At 35.6% G+C, this 24,920-nt stretch overlaps 1 protein-coding gene and 1 pseudogene across 1 annotated transcript in view; one reads left to right on the top strand and one right to left on the bottom strand.

The window, feature by feature from the left end:
• UBR3 (ubiquitin protein ligase E3 component n-recognin 3) overlaps positions 1-24,920 on the top strand; it is a 237,715-nt gene that overhangs the window by 30,307 nt on the left and 182,488 nt on the right. Inside the window, exons 2-5 of the mRNA XM_081796370.1 lie at positions 6,401-6,540; positions 9,297-9,455; positions 15,524-15,667; positions 16,205-16,254. Coding sequence (XP_081652496.1) covers positions 6,401-6,540; positions 9,297-9,455; positions 15,524-15,667; positions 16,205-16,254 — 493 coding nt within the window. The remainder of the gene's footprint in view (positions 1-6,400; positions 6,541-9,296; positions 9,456-15,523; positions 15,668-16,204; positions 16,255-24,920) is intronic.
• On the bottom strand, positions 1,255-2,186 carry LOC132671127 (hydroxyacyl-coenzyme A dehydrogenase, mitochondrial pseudogene; annotated as a pseudogene).

Here is a 24,920-nt window from a genome sequence, read left to right as displayed (position 1 = left end):
CGATAATCACTCAGATTTTGGATGTGAATGAAACCTCTTCCGGGGTGCCTGGGTGGCCCGGTTGAGCGTCTGACTTCGGCTCAGGTCTTGATCTCGCTGTCTGTGAGTTCGAGCCCTGAGTTGGGCTTTGTGCTGACAGCTCAGAGCCTGGAGCCTGCTTCAGATTCTGTGTCTCCCTCTCTCTCTGCCCTTCCCCTGCTCATGCTCTGTCTCTCTCTCTGTCAAAAATAAATAAACATTAAAAAAAAAATTAAAAAAACACCTCTTCCTGCAAACCATGGAGATATTCCTACCAATCTAATAGCAGGAGTTGAATAAAGACATGACATCTTATGTTGTGCCCAAAATGTAGGGTAAGGCTTGAAGCTGCAGGTAGCATATGTTCTCAAAAATGCAAGGTGCAAGTGCTGCTCACTCTAGCATTCACAGACACACCACATATGTGTCCAATGGCTCATTACTGTCTGGCAGTGATGAACTTAGCACGCACTAGGAGGAAGGGCTGTCCCCTTTACAAGTGAATGGATCCAGGCAATTCTTTATGAAAATGATAAGGTTTGGGGCACCTGGGTGGCTCAGTCAGTTAAGCATGTTGACTTGATTGTAGCACAGGTCATGATCCCATGCTTTATGGGATTGAGCCCCGTGTTGGGCTGCGCGCTGACAGCTCAGAGCCTGCTTGGGATTCTCTCTCTGCCCCTCCCCACGCTTACACTCCTTCTCAAAATAAACGTTAAGAAGAAAATGATAAGGTTCAGAAAAATGTTTGCTTCAAGAGTTATAAAACTTGTTAGAAAATACACAGAATGAACAGAATATAAAAGGGAACTAGTTCTCAATGGAGGAATCTACTCTTATTATAACTAGTGTAAATAATTACTTCAGATAGATTACAATCAAAATGCACATTGGGGGTGCATGGGTGGCTCTATTGGTTGGACCTCTGACTCTTGATTTCAGCTCAGGTCATAATCCTGGGGCTGTGGGATCGAGCCCCGTGTCAGGCTCCGCAATGACAGTGCAGAGCCTGCTTAGGATTCTGTCTCTGTCTCTCTGTTTTTCCTCTCCATGTGTGCATGTGTTCTCTTTCACTCTGTCTCTAACATTAAAAACAAAACAAAACAAAAAAACCCCACATCGAACGGACTATGCTGTATGAGGGAATGTCTGACCAGAGAACATTCCCATGGGTACTTGGGGGGCTGCTGGTACATTGCTTACAGGGTTTCTTTGCAGAGGCAGAGAAACTGTGCCTCACTTGTATTTGCAATGTCCTTCTTCAGTCTTCTTGCCAAGCTTATTCTCTGCTACCAACTTCTTCAAGGACAGGCTGGGTTGAAACAAAGGGTTCCATTTCATGCCGCCTGTCCATGATGAACTTTGTAGTATCCGGCCCTATGTAATCAAGCTCAAATGGGCCCATGGAGTAACCAGCTCCTAGCTTCATAGCAGTGTTGATATCTTCCTTTGGATGCATTACTCATTCATGCAGCCTGACTGCTTCCATGAGGTATGGCACTAGGAGACAGTTCACAATAAACTCAGATGTGTTCTTACAAGAAACCGGATGGTTTTCCAGGGCTTTGCTGAAGTCTGTCAGAGATTCAGGTGTATTCTGGTCGGTCAGTGGTGTTTTAATGACCTCCACAAGCTTTATCAAGGGCACTGGGTTGAAGAAATGGAGTCCAGCGAATCAGTCCTGTCTTATGGTGGCATTGGCTATGTTTGTAGACTGCAGAGAGGAAGTGTTGCTGGCAAAGATTGTACGTTCAGAGGCAAACTTGTTCAACCTCTTGAAGAAGTCATTCTTCATCTTTAAATTCTCCAGCATGGCCTCTACCACCAAGTCCATGCTGTGGACTATGGATGCTGCATCCATGCTGGTTGATAGGTTGCTCAGGGTCTTCTCCACAAATTCATCACCCGCCTTGGGGTTTTATGCAGACTTCTTCTCTGGCACTTTCCTAAGGCTTTCCTCAATCTCATTTCTAGATTTTGCCAGCATGTCCTCTGTCTGGTCCACCAACACCGTTGTGGCCAGTTGCTGCAGCAACCTGGGTGATGTCAGTGCCCATCATCTTGCTGCCAGTAACCAACATGTAGTTGATGATGATTTTCTTCACGGAGGCTGAGGTAGCGGATGAGGAGCACACAGAGTGCACAAATTGCCGGGTTATGAAAACCATGCTGCAGAGATGAAGGCAAAGGTGGGAACCGCGACAAGACCCACCAAAGCTTTTTTCCGCTCATTTGCTTTTGAACACTAAAAGTTTTAGTAAATTTTGCTAGAACATCACCAGAAACGGGATTTATATACGCTTCCGTGTATATGATAACAAACATTTCTGAATGTACTTTTCAACAATGAATTAGTAAAGTGAACTTTCCCCAGTCCTCAAGATGAAAAAGATTTTTGTGTTATCAAAATTTTCAAACATACACAAAGATAAAGATGAGAACATTGAACCTCTGTATACCCATCACTGGACTCAACATTTATTTACCAAGATTTTTGTCACATTTGCTTCATTTGTCCTTTTCTTCTGTTTTTCTGAAGTATTTTGAAGGAAATTCCAAATATTGTCATCTCACCCTGACATGCTTCAGTATTACCTTTTTTTTAATGTTGATTTTTGAGAGAGAGAGAGAGAGAGACAGAGAGAATGCTAGTGGGGGAGGGGCAGAGAGAGAGAGAGAGAGAGGGAGGGAGGGAGAGGGACAAAGGAGCCCAACAGAGGATCCAAAGCAGGCTCAGCGCTGACAGCAGAGAGCCCAATGTGGGGCTCGAACTTGCAAACCATGAGACCATGACCTGAGCCAAAGTCTGATGCTCAACCGAGCCACCCAGGCGCCCCCAGTATTTCTATTTAAAAAATTCAAATAATTCCTTTCTTTTAAGCATTTTTTAGCTTTTTATTTATTTATTTAAAAAAAAAATTTTTTTTTTTTTAACGTTTATTTATTTTTGGGACAGAGAGAGACAGAGCATGAATGGGGGAGGGGCAGAGAGAGAGGGAGACACAGAATCGGAAGCAGGCTCCAGGCTCTGAGCCATCAGCCCAGAGCCTGACGTGGGGCTCGAACTCACGGACCGCGAGATCGTGACCTGAGCTGAAGTCGGACGCTTAACCGACGGAGCCACCCAGGCGCCCCTTTTAGCTTTTTAGTACAGAAAATTTCAAACATATATAAAGGCAATGCACATAATGAACCCAACTACTATGATCTTTTATTCGGAAAAAGCTCCTTCAGTGACATTTTTTATTTAAAGACCAATTAAAACTACATTCATTTGACTTGGTGCCTTAAATATGTGAATGGAATACTTACTGGCTTTGATATTGGCCCACATTCTATTTAATGAGCACAACATAATGAAACCTCATGTATCCATCTCCCAGTTTCAACAACTAACAACTTCTGGTTGGTCTTTGGCATACTCCCACCTAATTCAGTTCACCCCACTGTGTTATTTTGAAGCAAATCCCATATATATAGCATTTTATCTGTAAGTATTTCTATAGATATATCTCGAACACAAGACTTCCTTTTCCTATGATAACTGTAATGATGCTACTGTCCTACCTACATAAAATAATTCCTTAGTATCACCAAATATCCATGCATATTTTCCTACATCATAATCACAATGCTGTTATCACCCCTAATAAAATTATCTAATGAACTAATGAACTGTTTGTTATGTTACCCAGTTCATAATTAGATCTCCCTGATTGTTTAAAAAATACCTTTGTAAAGTTGGTTTGTTAGGATTGGTTCACGTATTATGTTTATTGGATCTCTAAAGCTTTTTTAAACCTAGAGTGGTCCTTCTACCTTCTTTATCCTCTTGCCACTGCCAGGTTGCATAAATTAAATCCATTGTCCTATATAATGGTCTACATTCATGATTTGTCTATTTGTTTTTTGGGGTGTTTTTAACTTTTTCCTTTAACCCCTATACTTCTTATAAATGGAAGTGAGCTCTAGAGACTAGGTGTCAAGTTCAGCTTGTTTGGTAAGAACTCTTCCTAAATGGTGCTGTGTGCTTCATAAGAATCACAGTGTTTGAATTTTTTTTTTTAACTTCTTGTTATGCAAAGATTGATAAGGATGTTATCATCTAACTTCTTGTTATGCAAAGATTGATAAGGATGTTATCATCTAAATGGAAAATTTCCCCTTAAGCTTTTCTTTATAATGGCTCCATTCATATGTCAGTTATTTCACTAGATACCACAAAAAGGTTATTTTCTAGTTACTCATTTTTTATTTAAAAAAAATTTTTTTTAACGTTTATTTATTTTTGAGACAGAGAGAGACAGAGCATGAACAGGGGAGGAGCAGAGAGAGAGGGAGACACAGAATCTGAAACAGGCTCCAGGCTCTGAGCTGTCAGCACAGAGCGCAACGCGGGGCTTGAACTCACGGACTGTGAGATCATGACTGGAGCCGAAGTCGGACGCTTAACCGACCAAGCCACCCAGGCGCCCCAACTCATTTTTTATTTTAATATAATTCATTGCTTTGGTTATTAGAGAACTTGAGCATCTTTTTATTTGTTTATTGGCCATTCAGCAGGATTTTTTTTGGTGAATTGTTCATGACCTTGGCTGCTTTTTCTGTTGAATTGTTTTCTTTTTCTTAGCGTTTTTAAGAGTTCTTAATCAAAGATACTAATGTTTAGTGTGTTTTGCCTCTTGTAAATATATTTTTAATTTGTAATTTGTCTTCTGTATAGAAGTTATTGATTTATGTAGTTAATTTTTATCTTTCATTTATGGCTTTTGGCTTAAACTTGGTTATGCTTTCTGTACTTTGAGGTAATGTAGACGGAATAGTTTATTTTTTTCCTCGTAACTTTTTTCACTTAGATGTGTATGAAATATATTTTGTATGTAGTGTAAGATAAGAATAACACTTACTTCCTGCATATATAAGTAATCAATTGTCCTAAAGCAATTTGTTGAATGTCTTCTCCCTACCACATTGAATTGAAATGCCGTATTTATTATATTAAATTCACAGGTTTACATGGTCTGTTTCTATACTCCATTGTGGTCCTTTGATGATATTTTATTACTACAGTTTTTTTTTTTAAATGTTTATTTATTTTTGAGACAGAGAATGTGTCGGGGAGGGGCAGAGAGAGGGAGACACAGAATCCAAAGCAGGCTCCAGGCTCTGAGCTGTCAGCACAGAGCCCCATGCGGGGCTCGAACTCATCAACCGTAAGATCATGACCTGGAGTCGGACGCTCAACCCACTAAGCCACCCAGGCAGCCCATTATTACCACAGATTTTTAATTATAATAGCTTTGTGGTATGTTTTAAGGTTTAAATCACTATCATTAATCATATTTCTCCCAAGTTTTACAGATTTTTTCCTATATATTTGCTCTTGCATTTAAACTTCAGAATTAGTGGTTAATCCCATTGTGATTTAACTGTAATGGTATCAAGCTTGGTGGCACTGATTTAAAGAAAAATAAAATTAGGGGTGCCTGGTTTAAGTGGTTGACTTCAGCTCAGGTCATGATCTCGCAGTTCCTGAATTTGAACCCCACATCGGGCTCTCTGCTGTCAGCATAGAGGGTCCTATGGATCTTCTGTCTAGCCCTCCCCACCTCTCCCCCGCTTGTGGGTGCATGTACTCTTTCTCTCTCAAAACTAAATATTTAAAAAATTTTTTTTTTAAATTATTTTTTCCATTTGAGAATGTAGTTTTTCTCTATTTAGATCTTTTATGCTTTTCAGGTGAGATAGTTTTTGCATTCTTTCTAATAAGTTTGTTTCTAGATATTTTATATGTTTAGTGTGGTTATTCTGTGTTGTCACAAAATACCATATTTGTGATCATTTGGATTGTGAATACAGAATAGTTTGCTTCATTTTTGTCCAAGTATATCAATCATACTTTAAAATAAGTATAAACAAGATTAGAAGGAATGTATATACTTAAGTGTACTATATTAATTTTTCAAATAAACTAAGTATTTCTATCACTTATGTATTCATTAATACAATGAATTAGAAATAATTAAGGAATAGAAAATGCAAATTCTTAGGATATGATCAGTTTCTACTTAATGGTTTATAAAGAGTGGAAGTAACAAAGTAGTATGTAAAAATAATAAATTGCAGTTAAAAATATTAAACCCTGTAATGAGATTTTCTTTTTATATTCTAGTTGGAACCTAGCTAGTGTAGTCTTTTATTAGGAGGAAATCCCCCTCAGCCACATTTTTGATTTAAAGACTCATTTACAGTCTTTTAACATGGTACCTTGATAAGAATCATATTGGTCTGCATTCTGTTTATGGATATTGTAAATATAGTGATAATATGTTTCTGGCAGATTAGATATCACTGTTAATTTTTTTTCTTTTTCATATTACAGGTTTTGCAAAAGGCATCAAATTAAATCAAGTTCAAATATTCCCTGTGTCCCCAAAGACTTACTGATGATGTCTGAATTTGTTCTTCCAAGATTTATTTTTTGTCTTATTCAGTACTTAAGAGAAGGCTATAATGAACCAGGTATGTTTAATCTACTCTTTGTTAGTAGTCTTTTTAAGTTTCCAATTAACAGAATTTAGTATGAATAATGAAGTGAATTTTTTTCAGATATCATTTTTTTTGTTTACCGTGTTTTATGACAAGACTATGAAATACAGATACTAAATAAAAACATACTTTAGTATATACATCAATTATATAACCTAACAGATACCTTATAATCTTATAACCTTTTAGTAGGCACAGTTTGGAACTTTCTGTTCCTGAGATCATAGATATGTTGAATCAAACTTAGTTGGCCTTTTGCGGATGAGGAAATGATCATTTTATGGGGTTAAAGTGACTTTACGATTATATTGTGCTATAACAGAATTAAGAAGTCCTGGAAATGTGTGACTTTAACTTAGATTTTTAGAAGATAAACTACTTTTTCACCAGTTCTCTTTCTCTCTTTTTTTTGTAGATGTCTATATATTTTTATTCACCTCCATATATAACAGCTTATGAGAGAAATTGCTCACTCCCATCTTACAGGTAGAATGTATGGGTGTAAGCATCATGATAGTATTGAAAAGAAAAAAGAAACATGTAGATATTCTTCTTGCTTTTTAAGATTTAGTCACAATCTTGATTAACATACTTTACTAAATATTTTGGATTTGGATATTATCTGTTAAAGTCGTCAGTCTGACCTTGTAAGTTACAGATATCAATTAGTGTGGTAATTTACTTTTCTGATGATACTTGTATTTTTATCATTTAAGGGACTACATCTTGAATTACTTTTAGAGGTTTTAAATTATGTATTTACCATAAATAATCTTAAATCCAGTTTGAAACTATGGCACACGTTTTAATCTTCTGTCTATCCCCCATCATTGGAGTGTGAAGAAATATTTAGCATCTTCATCATTTCTAAAATACCATGTTATTCTCATTGTGAGCAAACACTTATACTACTATATTTCTACATTTTAAACAAAATCTACAATCCTTTGTTAACTACTTCTACCCCTCTCAGAGCATATAAATATAGGAAGAAATATTACTTAAAATATAGGAAGAAATATTTCTTTGATTTAGCCTCAAACTACCCTCTCTTTGGAATGAAGGACCTGGATGCCAGCTGGTTATTGAACTTGCCTTTTGTGCTATTTCTCGTATACTAGTTAATAGAGTTTTTGGGAATTTACATTTTGTATTATAAATGTCCTATTTTAGAAGAGTAATAGGTAGAAATCATTTATTATGAGAACTTTAAACCTTACCATTAGATCAGGGAGCAATTCACACAAAAGTACATTATGTTTATTTTTTCCTTTAGTTACCTTTAGCAGTTATAAAAGGTAGATGACCTAGGTACATAGCTTTGATAATTATTTGCTATTTATTTGCTATTTAATTTGATAATTATTTGTTTTGCAAATATGAATAGAAGCACTTTTTTGTCTTCAGATGAACTTCATGAACTTAGGTTCATGAAGATTTCCTTTCCGTATTACGACTTGTGCTCAGCATTCATTTCTTCTTGCTGTGCCAGAAAAATTACTACATTGCTTTGTGTAGAGATCACTGTTTAAAATTAAAGAAAGGACTTGAAATCATCTAATTCAGCGTAATAGAAACTCAGAGATCTTGTTGTTTGGCAGATGCCTTGAGTTCCATTTCTCATTTCACTCTACAATCCTCAGACCAGTGTCAGAGCTCATCTAGAACCTTTGCAAATGTGAATTAAATATCTGCTGTGTTACTGCCTAAGTCATCGGGGAGGATATGAAGATGAATAATATACAGTATTAGTAATCCACTGAGAAAGTAAGGTTTTTTAGTTTTGGGTCTCAGGAGTCAAGAGTTACCTAAAATTTCATTCACAGATCATCTTTGAGCTGGGTTGTGAGTTCCTTGGGGGGTAGAAACTAGGTTTTATTTAGTTTTGCTTCTCAGTGCCTATCAATGTAGTAGGTACTGAATAAATATTGAATGAAATTGATATCCCCTTTCCTGGACACACAGGCCCCCCATTAGCTCCCTTATGATGCATCTTCTTTGCCAATTATATCTGAGCTCTAAATCTCATTATTTATTTCTTCCTTTAAGACTCGGTTTCTCTGAAGAATCACTTTTTTTCCCTCTCCTAAATATTCTTTTTCAGTTGCTGTACAACTTTCTACTCTCTTCCTCTAGCTCTACTAGACATATCTTGTCTGGTATCTTAAAACTATTTTAGTAAAAACATTCATGTTTATGAAAACAGCTATTTTTCATTTTGCTTGCTTTGACCTCCAGCTAACATGAGTTTGTATTTTTAGAATATGATAGAGGATGGGTTATTTGCTACACAGGTTTAAATTTAGAGCTGACATAATTTTGTTCTAATATTCTTACACTACTCTCAATATTATTTGGTTTCAAAATGTCTTGTTTTATTTTAGAGAATGATCTTACTTTTTCTTAAACACTAATTTTGAAATGATGTTATGATTACATTTATATATTTGGAAGTATAGGACCCTCAAATTGAATCCCTTTTAACCAGATTAAATGCTTAATATCTTATGAAGTCATCTCTTTTCCCCCTTTACCTTTTCTCAGAGAATTGAATTCCTGAGCAAGTCTACCCTAGGCTGGGCTCTGGGTGGATAACTACCTTCTAAACTGAGTTCTTATATTTTTTGATTATAAAATACTCTTACCCAAGTTGCTATAATTTGAAAAGAATAAAATATTGTTATTCTTAGCAAAATATCTTAAAGGAAGTTAATTATATGTTTTTACAGCAGCCGATGTACCATCAGAAAAAGACCTTAACAAAGTTCTTCAGCTTTTGGAACCTCAAATTTCCTTTTTAGAAGATCTAACTAAAATGGGAGGAGCGATGCGGTCTGTTCTTACTCAGGTTTTGACAAACCAACAAAACTATAAAGATCTGACTTCTGGTAAGTAAAATGTTAGAATAGAAGAAAGTTAGAATTTATTTATGTTACTGTAATCATAAGAAATTGCATATTTTCAAACTTAAATGCAAAATGTGGATTTTTTTCCCCATAGAATGCTAAAGCTGGACGTTATTAACTTGGAGTTAGCACTAGAACCCAGGTCTCTTCAAAGTTTTGGTGTGACATACTCATAATTGTACTCCACCTCCCCTTCTGTAAACAGTAACAAAACTACTTCTGTGTCTTCATTTTTGGTATTCTGTACTTTTGGGTTATATTGCATAGAATTTTATAATAATGTAGAGTTTAAGTTAAAAACTTCGAATTGCTGAATATGTTTGTACATGATATATGCTGTTATATAAAATAGTACAACAAATATTCAAAAAAAATTTTTTTAACATTTATTCGTTTTTGAGAGACAGCAAGAACAGAGCATGAGTGGGGGAGGGGCAGAGAGGGAGACTAAATCCAAAGCAGGCTCCAGGCTCCGAGCTGTCCGCACAGAGCCTGACTCAGGGTTCGAACTCATTGACCACAAGATCATGACCCAAGCTAAGTCAGACACTCAATTGAATGAGCCACCAAAGTGCCCCAGTACAACAAATATTTTAAATAGCATTATTTTTGCTGGCTTATGAAAACATGCTTTGAAAATTGAGGTTTATCTTTTCTTTAGAGTGTGAAATTTTCATATGTATTGTAAACCATATGTTCTTCAGAGGTTGTCTTATCTGATATGTTTACTTTTTCAACAAATACTTATTAAGCACCTACTATGTACTTGGTTTGGGGGTAAGTACTGGAGCTTGGAGCGGGAATTTAAGTAGTAAACCAGGTAATCCTATCCCTGCCGTTATAAAGCTTAAGGACTGGTGAGTGAGATGGCATTAACAATTATATTAATACAGTATAGAAGGGAGACTTGATTTCACTGATGGGGAATGTGGGATGCTTCACTGAGGAAGTGATATTTAAAGTAAAACCTAATGGTTGAGAGAAAGTCATTTAGCTAGAGGGTGAGCGGGAATTGGGTGGTAATGGGATGGAATTATATTCAAGGTGGAGGACATCCTCTGCTTCTGAGTGCTGGGCTAGCTCTTATGTCATAAACAACATAAAACTAGAAAAAATGTGAGGAAGCTGTTATTAGGCATTGTACAAAAGGCAATACAAGACTATAAACCTTTGAGAGAAAGGAAAACATGAGACGAACGCCACGATTGCTTTGAATATCTGTCGGGGGATAACTTCCTGACTGTAGTACAGCAAGCTGGCATTGAAGCAGAGTGTGGTTGTCCAAGTGAGCCAAGGAGGCAGAGATCACAGGTTAGGACAGTGGAAGCAGTTGGAAACTGGAATCTTTGGGGTAGAATACCAAGAGGTATTAGGGCAGATGAATGAGGGACCCCTGAAGGTGGTTGGCTGAGGACGGAGATTCACCTGTACAGTATGAGACTGCCTCAGGCTTACTAGAGAGTCACTATAGAGTGACTGCTATTGGGTTAAAAGCAGAATAGTGGCATTAGAGGTTAGGCAGTTTTGGGAGACATTGGCGTTTCAGCCCAACCAGACTGGAGAGACCTTGTTAATACCCCAGGTATCTAGCTGAGACACCTTCGAGTAAGGTCTACCCTAGGTCAGATTTAATGAAGCCTAAAACCCTGGCAGATTCTGCAATGGAGACAGAATTTAGAGATTATTCCTGTCACTTAAAAAAAAATTTTTTTTTAATGTTTATTTGTTTTTGAGAGAGAGAGGGAGACACACAAACCGAAACAGATTCCAGGCTCTGAGCTGTCAGCACAGAGCCGACAGGGCTCGAACTCACAAATCGCGAGATCATGACCTGAACTGAAGTCGGACGCCCAACCTACTGAGCCACCCAGGTGCTCTGTCACTTTAGAGGGCCTTTTGAGAACCTTAGGCTTTCTACAGACCTGCCCTTTACAAATTTTAAAACCAAACCTTCATGAGTTTGTGATCAGGCTATTAATTGAGTAGTCCACTAAATTAAAATTGATACTCTTCAAAGGAAGATAATAGAATTCAGAATCTTCTATAATATGTCCTTAGAATGTCCAGTATACAATAAAAACTACTAAACATGCAAGAAAATAAGTTGTGCACTATAACCAAGAAATAGGGCAGTCAATAGAAATTGATCTTGAAATGGTCCATATGTTGGATTTAGCAGATAAAGACATTGAAGCATCTATTGTCAATACATTCAATAAATTAAAGGAAAATCTATTTAGATAACTAAAAGTAAATATGCTGTTAATGAGTGAAGAGATCAGGAATCTTAGCAAAGAAATATAAACAAAAAAAATTCTAGAACTGAAAATTAGTGTTGAGTGCAATAATTGAGAAAATTTACTGGATAGATTTAGCAGCAGATTGGAGAGGGTAGAAGAAAGACTTAGTAAATTCAAAGACAGATTAATAGATCATTCTATCTAGAGAACAGAGAGAAAATACAAGAGAGTCTTAGGGACCTGTTAGACTAAATTGGATCTAACATGCCTATAATTGGAATCCCAGGAGGACAGGAGAGTATGAATGTGGCAGAAAAAAACATTAGAAAAAATCCTGACTAAAATTTCCCTAATTGGATGTAAAACATTGACTTACAGATCCAAGATGCTTAATAAACCCCAAATAAGATAAATATAAAGACTATCAGTCACACCTGGACACCTCCTAGATTCCATGTTGAAATATTTGTGGATGACAATGAGCTTACTTTTTTAAAAAGGACTAAAAAAAGGTCTAGTGTTGAAATTAAATGAAGGTAGGGTGATAGTGACACCAGTAAGGCTACCACATAAGGTTGGATCCATGGCTCTCATAGGCCATGTGATATTGTATGTGATATCCTGAATGTGTTGGGAATTCATGGAAATATATATATTTTAAATGTTTATTTTTGAGAGAAAGAGTGGGGGAGGGGCAGAGAAAGAGGATGACCGAGGATCTGAAGCAGGCTCTGTCAGCGCAGAGTACAATACGGGGCTCAAACCCACAAACTGCGAGACCATGACCTGAGCTGAAGTCGGACACTTAACCAACTGAGCCACCCAGGCGCCCCAAGCATGGAAATATTCTAAGCTTAAGAGTGACATGATCAGATATGTGTTTTGAAAAGATGATTTGCTGTTTTGCCAAAATAGATGGGAAGGGGCAAGAACAGAAAAGCTCTGCTATAGTAGCCTAGGGTAAAGATGATGGTAGCTTGTATTTGAGTTTTGGTGATAAAGCTGGAGAGAGATAAATTATACCTGGTGGTCTGTTATTCTTCAACCTTACTCAGAAACTCAACTGTTGTGAAAGAAAGCAGCAAGTTGTTCTTAATCATTGTAAGAATGTATACCTTAGGAAAGATTTATGGTAATTGTCTTTTATTTCCACAATTCCTTTTTAATTATTTATTGAAATTAAAAAACAACACAACAGAAATGCTTGAGTGATTTTTAGTGATGGAAATCACATTAAATTTTGATCAAGAAGTTTAAAATTTGCAGTCTAGCTTCACTGCTTATCACCGCTTGCTTACTCACTGGCTATGTTATCTTTGTAAGCCTCAGCTTCTTCACTTTTAAAAATGGTGATTATACATTCATTTTTCTCAGGCTTGTTGTGAAGGTTGGTAAAATACATTTTGTTATTTAAAAAGTATTACAGTATTACAGTATTAAAAAGTATTACACCTGGATGGCTCAGTCAGTTAAGCGTCCAACTCTTGATCTCGGCTCAGGTCATGATCTTGGCTCAGGTCATGATCTCACAGTTTTGTGTGTTTGAGCCCTGTGTTGGGCTCTGCACTGGCAGCATGGAGCCTGTTTGGGATTTTCTCTCTGCCCCTTTGCATGTGTGCACATGCCCACGCCCTTTCTCAAAAATAAGTAAACTTAAAGTATTACAAAAATTTCATCCATCGTGATTGAGAGAAACACATGGCTTTTATTACTCAGGAGACATGTAGTCATTTCTCATATAGGACGCTTAGAAGGTCTTTATTTTTTTTTTTTTTAATTTTTTTAATGTTATTTATATTTGAGAGAGAGAGACAGATCAGGGGAAGGGCAGAGAGAAAGACCAAGAAGACAGTCTGAACCAGGCACCAGGCTCTGAGCTATCAGCACAAAGCCCAATGCGGGCTCGAACTCACAAGCCTTGAGATCATGACCTGAGCCGAAATCAGATGCTTAACTGACCGAGCTACCCAGGTGCCCCAAAGGTCTTTATTCTTTATAAACTAAATGTAATTGTTTGTGTTACACTAAATGTAATTGTTTTTAATATTGGACTTGAACTGAAGGATAGATGTATTCCTGTCTGTTTTAATAAGTGCTAGAGTGGTTTTGTTTGTTTGTTTGTTTGTTTTGTTTTTTGTCTTTTTTTAAACCAGCCCAGAGAGACATTTAAAAAACTAAACTAGGGGCTCATGGGTGGCTCAGTCGGTTAAGCATCCCACTTCGGCTCAGGTCATGATCTTGTGGTTCATGGGTTCGAGCCCTGTTTTGGGCTCTGTGCTGACAGCTCAGAGACTGCAGCCTGCTTCAGATTCTGTGTCTCCCTTTCTCTCTGCCCCTCCCCTGCTCATGCTTTGTCTCTCTCTCTCTCTCTCTCTCTCTCCCAAAAATAAATTTAAAAATACTTTTTAAAACAAAACAAGAAAACCCAAAACTGTTCTGGGGCACTTGGGTTCAAGCCCCACATCGAGCTCTGTGCTGTCAGCACAGACCCCGCTTCAGATCTTCTGTCCCTGTCTTGCGCGCGTGCTCTCTCTCTCAAAAATAAATAAATCTTAAAAAAAAACCAAAAAACGCAAACCAAAACTGTTCTATTGCAATTATTCAGGCTAGCAAGGAGAGAAAATAGAGAAAAGCTCAACAAGTATTAAGTTCATTTATGTATTTTTATAATCAAGAGATTGAGATCTTAATTTAAGATATGTAATTTGCCTAAGAGGTGTCCAATGCCATGGTATTTTGGCTTTCAGAGAGCGAATAATCTTTTTCTTTTCTTTTTTCTTTTTTTTTTTTATTTAAAAATTTTTTTTTAAACGTTTATTTACTTTTGAGACAGAGAGCATGAACGGGGGAGGGTCAGAGAGAGAGAGGGAGACACAGAATCTGAAACAGGCTCCAGGCTCTGAGCCATCAGCACAGAGCCTGACGCGGGGCTTGAACTCACAAACCGCGAGATCATGACCTGAGCCAAAGTCGGACGCTTAACCGACTGAGCCACCCAGGTGCCCCAATCTTTTTCTCTTCTCTTCTCTTCTCTTCTCTTCTCTTCTCTTCTCTTCTCTTCTCTTTTTCTTTTTCTTTTTCTTTTTAAAGAACTCTCAAAATACATGTTTTTCTTTTACTGTTATTCCATGCTCCATAAATATATTAAAAAACAAAACAAAAATTGGCAATAATTAATAAGCCGCAATGCTAAAGTGAAAGTTCCAGGATTATGTAATTCTAGAACTTAAGGTTTTCAGTATTACTTGGAATAAATTAATTTTAACTGATACTTCTATAGAAATTATACTTTTAATTCTTGTGATAGAAAATGTGATGGAAAAAGTTTGATAAAACAAATTAAGAGTAATCTCAGTTATAATGCTTGAACATTCCACCCGGGTATTATTTTATCCAGGAAGCCTTTCCTAAGTATTTTGCTTTGGGTTAAGTCTAGCTGCACAGTACTGTGAGAGCACAGATTGTCAAACCAAATGGTGAAGTCTAATACACTAAATTGTCATTTACCGGATTATCTGCCTTTCTCTGACATGAGTTTTCAGGTTCCTTGAAGGCAGGAATTATACCCTTATTAATCTGTGTACCTCTTGTGCCTTGCTTATAATCTCTGGCATATTTTACATTTGTTACCTAGTAGATTTTATTATTTGTTATAAACATGCTGTGCAATTTTGCCTGAAGCTGTTTTATATTATTCATTCTAGGGTTCTCCTGCCATTAGAATATTCAGCTCTTTTATATATATATTAGTTACTGAGATCGCTTTACTTATATTTTGAATGGAATTTTTTTTCTGATTTTAAATATTAGGTCTTGGAGAAAATGCTTGTGCAAAGAAAAGTCATGAAAAGTACCTTATAGCTCTGAAGAGCTCTGGACTTACCTATCCCGAGGATAAACTTGTATACGGTCTACAGGAACCATCAGCTGGCACTAGCACTCTGGCAGTGCAAGGTTTGTCTGTTTAATTTGAACAGTGGTGACTTTTCTGTGTTAAAACAGAAAGACCCTCACACTTGACTTGTTGTTGGAGAAATTTAAGTAATGTGTCATTCCTTGGTGGTAAACATGTAGAAGCAAGAAAGAATAGATTGGCCAAAGAAGAGAATACATTTCTTAAATGGAATTTGGTTAAGTTTATTTAAGGTCCTGTTTTTAGCTCATGAAGAAGGTAGCAGTTGCTATTTAAGAGTAGCCCAAAACTTTAGTATCTTAATATTTTAGTAAACCATGATATAAAAAGAAAGAGATCCTTCTGAAACATTATTTGTGATGATTAAATCTGGGTTTTCACTACAGATTTCCTTTGAAGTATAAACCTATATTAGGCCCAAATTTATTAAAGATAAATGTTGAACTCTCCCAAGATAACTGTCAGAATGAGTTGTCTTAATGTAACAAAACTTAGCTTTTTTTTATGTCTCAGAATAATTTTAAAGTAAGGCAATACGTAACAGCTATGAAGGAAATTTTTTTTTTTCCTTTCCAAAGGTTTTGCAGGTGCAACAGGAACTTTGGGACAACTAGATTCTTCAGATGAGGTGACATTTAAAATTTAAAACTTTTTGCAAATACAAGTTTTAGAACTGTATAGATTTGTGGATGTTATCTAGTTTAAATTTCTCATTTTGTAGACGAGGACACTGAAGCCTAGAGTGAAATAATTTAGCCAAGATTGCAAAGTTACTAGCTTTTTACTTCTGGTTTATAATTCATTTCTTTCTTCACAGTTCAAAAGTGGGAGATAGAAAGAGATAGCGATTTCTCCTAGGAAGATATCCCCATGTTGACCCAAATTATCCTATATACAATGAAATTGTTTTAAGAAATTTAGCTTAGTCTAGAACAGTGTATTAAAAGAGTATAAAATGTAACTGCTTAAAAAAATAAAATGTAACTGCTTTTCCAATTTCATAACAAGTTATACCTTATATGTTATATCTTATTTTAAAAAGCAGGGAAATGGGCTGTCAGTTTGAAATTTCAACTTTTATAGTACTTATTAGCCAAATAGTAGTGTTTATTAAATATGTCTGATAAATCCTTTAGAACATTTAAGTGATCAAATATACAAATATTTGTGTACAGTTTTGATGCTTATGAAATTTAAATTTCACATTTTCCTAAAATTATACATTTAATGATTAAAATTTATTTATTTTTTGATGTTTGTTTTTGAGAGAGAGAGAGAGAATGAGAGAGAGAGAGGGCATGAGCAGGGGAGGGACAGAGAGAGACACACACAGAACTGGAAGCTGATTTCAGGCTCTGATCTGTCAGCACAGAGCCCAATGCGGTGCTCAAACCCATGAGCCACGAGGCTCGAACCTACAAGCTGTGAGATCCTGAGATGAGTCGAAGTCAGATACTTAACCAACTGAGCCACTCAGGCGCCCCAGTGATTAAAATTTAAAACCTAAAAATTGTGTTATATTAAAACATACACTTTTTCTTTGAAAACCCATTTTGATTTGAAAATATCACATGAACTAAGAAAAATATCCTTTTTGAAAACATGATTTCTGTTATTGATGTCTTGTAATTGATTTAATGCCTTATAATTTGAACTTCCTGGTAGTATTTTTCCCCTCTAAAAAGGCTCTCACAAAATGCAACATCTTATGGAGTCCCTTTTTGGACAGTTTTAAAGAGTTTTCAACAAATTGGAGAGACAATTTCATAGGCTGTTTACAAGTTTGACTCTGGAATTAGAGTGCCTGGGTTTGTTTCTGGCTCCTGTACCAATTAGTAGTGTGACTTTAGGCAAGTGTCCTAACTTCTCCATGGCTAAATTTCCTTTTCTGCAAAATGGAGGTGATAATAGTATTATTGCCAGGAGTTATTATGAGGATTGAATGAGTTCATATATGAAAGCACTTAAACTAGTGCCTGGCATATTGTGAACACTGTATATGTGTCTGTTAAATAAGTTAAAATAAAATCATAAAAAAATTAAATTTAAAATCATTAAAAATAGTGCAAATGGTTAGCTAAAACTTTTGTTTTTTTTTAACTTTAAAGATAAGTTACAAAGAACATTGCTATAATGATGAATTGGAAAACTTGTATTTAAAATAGATTCTCAAAAGTACATATAAACATTATTCATTATTCCAACCAAAATAATAATAATTCCATTTCGAAGCTAGTGGAGGGGAGTGATGGAGGTAGGAATACTAATTGTTCTTATGTCAAAGAAGGAAGAGATTGGATAATAGACGTGGTTTCAAATGACTTATTCTTCTTTCCATAAGGGCATTTTATGGGGAGGCAAAATGGCCTCTAAAAAGGCAAGATCTGGGAATACTAGGAGTTGAATATGAATGGGTGCATGGACATTTTTGGTTTAAAGCCAGCCAGATAGGAAAGGAGCCTTGTATCTATTGTCAGTAGAAACTTTAGAAAATAGTTCCATAATGAAATGGTTTAGTGATGTTACAGAACACTTTTAAAGATAATCTAAACGTTTTATGTGATTTAGAACAATAAAAACCTATACTTATGTTATATGATGGGATAAAATTTTCATATTATTTTAGCATACCTAGCGTTATGCATCTAAGAGCCATGCTAATAATTCTGCTTTACTTCCATGAATTGAATTTGATTTCTGGGCATGTAGAAAACTGATCTTCAACATAGATCCTTTTCCTCTGTCTAAGGAAAGTAGTAACAGTCATTTTGTCTTGGCCTAAACTCTCCAGATTGCCTTTTTAAACTGCCAGGGGAGATTTTAATTGTATATAACTGCATTATAATAACACTGTATTTTATGGTAGGGTGCTAGAAGGAAATCCTTTTGTGTATGTGTGTGTGTGTGGGGGGGGGGTGGGGGTGGAGAGAGAAGTAATTTTTGTGGGGGTATCAGAGGATTTGAAATATGGCTTTTCTTTGTTCATTACCATTGCTTCTAGTCTGTCCTTACATCTTCTGTTCCTCTGTTCTTTCCTTTTAGATTCTTTGTTTCAGCAACTTTTTGTGTGTGATATGGTTTTATTACAATAATATATAATATTTTGTTCCTTGATTATGATTGTGTGTCAGTGTGAGTATCGTATTAAAAACATCTTGATGGTGACAGCTTCAAAATACTTCATTTCTTCTATCCTCAAAATACATCATTTTTTGAGAGTATCTGAGAAGAATTACTGTTAGAGCATGTGATACATATTTAACTTATGTAGTTAAAAGTACTTTAGACTTTTTCACCTTTATTTTTTTAATTTTTTTTATTATTATTTTTTTTTAATGTTTATTTATTTTTGAGACAGAGAGAGACAGAGCATGAATGGGGGAGGGGCAGAGAGAGAGGGAGACCCAGAATCGGAAGCAGGCTCCAGGCTCTGAGCCATCAGCCCAGAGCCTGACGCGGGGCTCGAACCCACGAACCGTGAGATCGTGACCTGAGCTGAAGTCGGACGCTCAACCGACTGAGCCACCCAGGCACCCCTGACTTTTTCACCTTTAAATCACATTTTATAATTAAAATTTTAATCTCTTTAAAAGTACTTTTTGTAATTTACATTTTTTTTTAGTTTATATATTTTCTAAATATATGTGTTTATTATATTTTCATAAAAATGGGGTAATTTGGGCATTTGCAAACTTAAAGAGTTTCAAGTGAGTTGTTTAGCTGGAAGTGCATTGAAGGGCTATCTACTTTAGTTTTTCTCTAAGAGAACCTTGGGCTTTAGAGTTAGGAAGACTTTAGTTTGAATTTTCTTTCATAATCTTGCTCTGCTTTTGCCAGGTTATTTAACTTCTGAACATCCATTTTCTCTTGGAGAAATGAAGGTGATTATGTTAGGATTAAATGGGATAACGTATAAAGTACCTATCATGGATTAGGCATAGAGTAGACTCTTGATACATGTTTTTGTCTCAGTACTTCATGTGAGAAGTGGTTCAAATATATGAATTTTTGAGCTGTTGTGGGTCATATTATATACATTTCTATTTATCGTTCCGGAGGAAATAGTTTGCTAAAGCATGTTTTAAAAGAATGAAGTTTATTTTTATTTTTATATTTATTTATTAAACACATTTTATTTTTTTCACATTACCTGTCAAATTTTCTTTGGCAAATTTACCCCATATACCAAATATTCAATTTAGAGCTTAGTTTATATTTATATAACTGAGTGCCATTCACCAAGATACCTTTCTCTAACCCCTAATGGTTTATTTATTTATTTATTTTTTATAATTTACATTTAAGTTAGTTAGCACATGGTTCAACAATGATTTCTGGAATAGATTCCATAAGCCCCTTACCCATTTAGCCCATCCACTCCTCCCCTAACCCCTCCAGCACACCTCTGTTCTCTATAAGAGTCTTTTATGTTTTGTCCCTCTCCCTGTTTTTATATTATTTTTGCTTCCCTTACCTTATGTTCATCTGTTTTGTATCTTAAAGTCCTTTTATCAGTGAAGTCATATGATATTTGCCTTTCTCTGACTGACTAAATGCACTTAGCATAATACCCTCTAGTTCCAGCTACGTAGCTGCAAATGGACGAATGAAGTTTATTTTTAAAAATTTAATTGAGATATTACCTAAATAATGCACAAATACATTGTAGTTGTTTTCCATGCAGTTCAGATAGAGTAAAAGTCCTTTCTCTATCCTCACTAGCACCAGCTCTTCTTTGGGTAACTACAGTTAATAGTTTGGATGTCCTTGACAGACCTTTTTCCATGGAGTTAAATAACCATATGTTTACAGAAATGTGTGTGTGCATGTGTGTAAATAAAAGGTGTTGTGCTATTTTATGGCCTTCTTTTATTTACTGCAAAATGTATTGTGTAGATCCATCTTTGTCAGTACTGTTCTTTCCATTTGCTGTACAGTAATCTGGAATATGAATGAACTACAGTTTGTCCAATCATTTCTTTAATTTGCAGTTTTTTCTTACAAGGTGCAGTACTTACATTTCTTTTTATGCAGATGTTCAAATAGTTTTCTAAGGTGGAATTGTTAAGTCACAGGATATGCATATCTTAAATTTTAATAAATTATATTTTTCTGATTATAAAAATCACGCATACTTAAAATGAAAAATGTAGAAAAGTGTAAAAATAAGATCATTACTTAGGACTAATTGTAGAAGAGTTTTAGTGATAAAGTAAAGAAATTTCCTATTTTAAGATTATAATCACAATTTTTTATATAAAAACACTTATTTTTATTGATTTGTATACCACAAGGTCTTTGCTTTTTGGTTCTGAACACATTTTCAAATCTTGAGCTGGAAACAGAAAAATCAGGGGCTCTTGGGTGTCTCAGTCAGTTAAGCATCCAAGTTGATCTTGGCTCAGGACATGATCTCATGGTTTGTGAGATCGAGCCCCACATTGGGTTCTGCGCTGATAGCATGGAGCCTACTTAAGAGTCTCTCTTTCCTCTTCTCTGTGCCTCTCCTCCGCTCACATGAATTCTGTCTCAAACAAACAAAAAAATAGAAAAGTCATATAGTACAACAAAAACAAAAATGAGAATTAGGAAGGGGCAATTTGGTGGTTATAAAAATTACTAATGCTAGAGCTAAAAGAAACCTTAAAGTGCATTTTGCCTAACTTTCTTATCAATGAAGAAGCTGAATTCCATGGAAATGACAGGTTCACTCAAGCTAGTGAATTTCAGCTCTAGTTAGTAGAGTTGGAAATGGACTCTAGGCCTTCTGTCTAGTTGGTTTAGAGTTCTTTCTATAAAGCGGATAAACTGCTGATTAATTACTATTACTGTGCAGCAAATTTCTCCTAAACTTTGTGGCTTGAAACTGCTCTTTTTCTTTTTCCTTACAATTTTATGACTCGGGAAATTGGGAACTGTATAGTTTGGCATTTCTCACTTGGGTTACCTCATGCAATTCTAGTTAGTTATTGCAGCCAACAACTAACTGCATTGCAACTGTAGTCATCTAAAGCTCAGCTGTGGTAGAGATTTAAGGTGGTCACTGACAGGCCTAGGAGTTGATTGCTGACTGTCCCCAGGGAACTCAGCTGGCTTTTCATTGGAGTGACTACCTGTGGCTTCTCTAGCATGGGGTCTCACGTTGTTACATAGTTACTGGCTTCTCCCAGATTGAGCAGCTGGGGAGCAGAATCTGTACAGCCTTTTCTGAGCTAGCTTTGTAAGTTACATAGTGTCCTTTACAGCTACATTTTATTAGTTGCGAGTTGTGAAGGTGGGCCCAGAGTCAGTGGGAGGGAACATAGATCTCACCTTTACAGGGAGGATATCAAAGAATTTGTAAACACATGTTTAAAACTTCCATAACCAAGATGTGATGTCCGCCATTGTTTTCCCTGGATTCTCTTGATATCCAAAATAATGACTAACAAACCAACAATTGATTATAGATTTTTCCATCTATTCAGTCATTTTTTTTTTTTTTTTTTTTTTTTTTGGTTGGAAAAACTATCGCATGATAATGAAACACCACTGCAATCAGAAATGACTTTTGTAGGAGTTTTCCTTAAGTGTAATAGTTACTGTGGTACATCAAGAAAATGAAAGCTTATATTTACGATTATAAGATATTTTTTTAAAAGGTGATGAAAAAGAATGAAATCTTGCCATTTGCAGCAACGTGGATGAAACTGGAGGGTATTATGCTAAGTGAAAGAAGTCAGTCAGAGAAAGACAGATATCATGTGATTTCACTCATATGTGGAATTTGAGAAACTTAACAGATGACCATAGGGGAAGGGGAGGAAAAAATAAGTTACAGAGAGGCAGACCATAAGAGACTTAAAAAAAATTTTTTTTATTTATTTTTTATTAACTTGTTTTATTTTTTATTTTTTAAAATTTATATCCAAATTAGCATATAGTGCAACAATGATTTCAGGAGTAGATTCCCTAGTGCCCCTTACCCATTTAGCCCATGCCCCCTTCCACAACCCCTCCCGTAACCCTCAGTTTGTTCTCCATATTTATGAGTCTCTTATGCTTTGTCCCCCTCCCTGTTTTTATATTATTTTTGTTTCCCTTCCCTTATGTTCATCTGTTTTGTCTCTTAAAGTCCTCATATGAGTGAAGTCATATGATTTTTGTCTTTCTCTAATTTCACTTCACATCATATCCTCTAGTTCCATCCACGTAGTTGCAAATGGCAAGGTTTCATTCTTTTTGATTGCCGAGTAATACTCCATTGTATATATATACCACATCTTCTTTATCCATTCATCCATTGATGGACATTTGGGCTCTTTCCATACTTTGGCTATTGTTGATAGTGCTGCTATAAACATAGGGGTGCATGTGTCCCTTTGAAACAGCACACCTGTATCCCTTGGGTAAATGCCTAGTAGTGCAATTGCTGGTTCGTAGGGTAGTTCAGTTTTTAGTTTTTTGAGGAACCTCCATACTGTTTTCCAGAGTGGCTGCACCAGCTTGCATTCCCAGAGAGACTCTTAAATACAGAGAACAAACTGAGGGTTGATGGGGAGTGGTGGAGAGGGGAAAATGGGTGATGGGCATTGAGGAGGGCACTTGTTGGGATGAGCACTTGGTGTTGTATGTAAGTGATGAATCACAGGAATCTACTCCTCAAGTCAAGACTACACTGTATGTCAAGTAACTTCACAAATAAATTAAAAAAAAATTATATTTACCTTTGTGAACTCTTTTTTTAACTCTGTAAAGGAGAAAGTTGATGAAGGGATAAGATAGAGTATGATAGAAGAGTACCTAGATATACATTTTCTTGAACAAATACCTATTTGTGCCATTTCAAAATTTCATTAAGGCTTTTAAAGCTATATTACATTTTTTTTCCAACCATAGGCACAAATGGTATATTTGCTTTTAGTATTTATATTTGAAATTTAATGAAGACCTGGATATTATTTAAGGATTGGAGTTTCTACACTCTTACCCTGCAGGCCCATGAGATTATTGAGCAAACTCTTTTCATGATTTCATTCTTGTAACTTAACAAATGGTATGAAAAGACAGGATGAGAAGAGAGCAGTGATGTTTTAATTACTACTATAGAAAAGTGATTATAACAACTAAAAATGTTTTAAGAATTTAGAATTGGAGAGACTCTAGAGGTAAGGTACTCTTAACCACTTTGTTTTAAAAATGAAACAGATTTGGAACTATAACAGCAGCAAGATTTCTATTTGTAAAGTTTTATTTGAATGAGGGTATATATTGCAGTCTACTTAAAGTATATTATTCATACAGGTTGTGTCAGATATTTGTCCCCGCTGTCCCTAGAGTAGCAGAACATTATGTACTCAGCAGTGCTATTTATACACATGACATTCTTCATGCTACTTACTAATACTTATTCTTTTTTTGTATAGCTTATATGAAATAGGAGTAGAAAATGTTGTTTGTGTTGTATGGCACTGAAAAGAAAATAAGCACATTTAACTTTACAGAGTATTTTAAAATTTATATTTGTATTTTTTGTTTACATTTATTTATAACCATCAGATAATTCAGTTCAAAAGAATTATCTCTGTAATATATGTACATGGGTCTAATTAGAGAATTTATCAGAGAAAATAGTATCTTTTAGAGGAAGATAACTTTGTAAGGAAAGATTATATTCACTGTGGCCATTACCATAGCAGTGTCCATTTATCTGTGTGCAGTGACCAGATCATTAATTTCTGTGGCATTGACGTACTTAGCTGTTCATACAAATGAAAACATTTAGGACACTTTTCCCTCTGTGAAACTGTAAAAATATGAAAAATTGAAATATAGAAAAAAGTATAAAAAAAGAAAACATTTACCTTCAGCTGTACCATCCAGAGATAACCATTGATTTGTTTTTTTACTTCTAGTCCTTTTTTCTTCTTACTCTTATATAATTGAGAAATAATCACCCAGCAAAATAAGTTACTATGTAAATATGTTCTCAATACTCTTGCCTTTATTCAAGACAGAATCCAAATGAACAGTTAAAAAACTAATTTGTCAAACTGTAGCAAAAACAGGATTATTGAAATTGAAAGTCAGAGTTGCTTTTCATAAATTAATAGGTAAGGGAAAAAATTATTTTTAGTTTTGGAGGTGTAAGAGTGGGGTAGGGAATCATAGAAACTTTTGGTTGGGAAGGCCTTAGAAATGTCTATTGTATTTCTTTTCCAGTGCAGGAATTGATTTTACAACATTCCTGATAGTTGGTAAGCCTTTTCATAAACACTTCGAGTGATAGGTAGTTTACCTAGTTCTGAGGCAACT

The sequence above is a fragment of the Panthera onca genome, chromosome C1 (genome assembly GCF_046562875.1).
Source record: "Panthera onca isolate mPanOnc1 chromosome C1, mPanOnc1 haplotype 2, whole genome shotgun sequence".
Classification (NCBI taxonomy): Eukaryota; Metazoa; Chordata; class Mammalia; order Carnivora; family Felidae; genus Panthera; species Panthera onca.
This window is presented reverse-complemented; position numbering and strand designations above follow the sequence as displayed.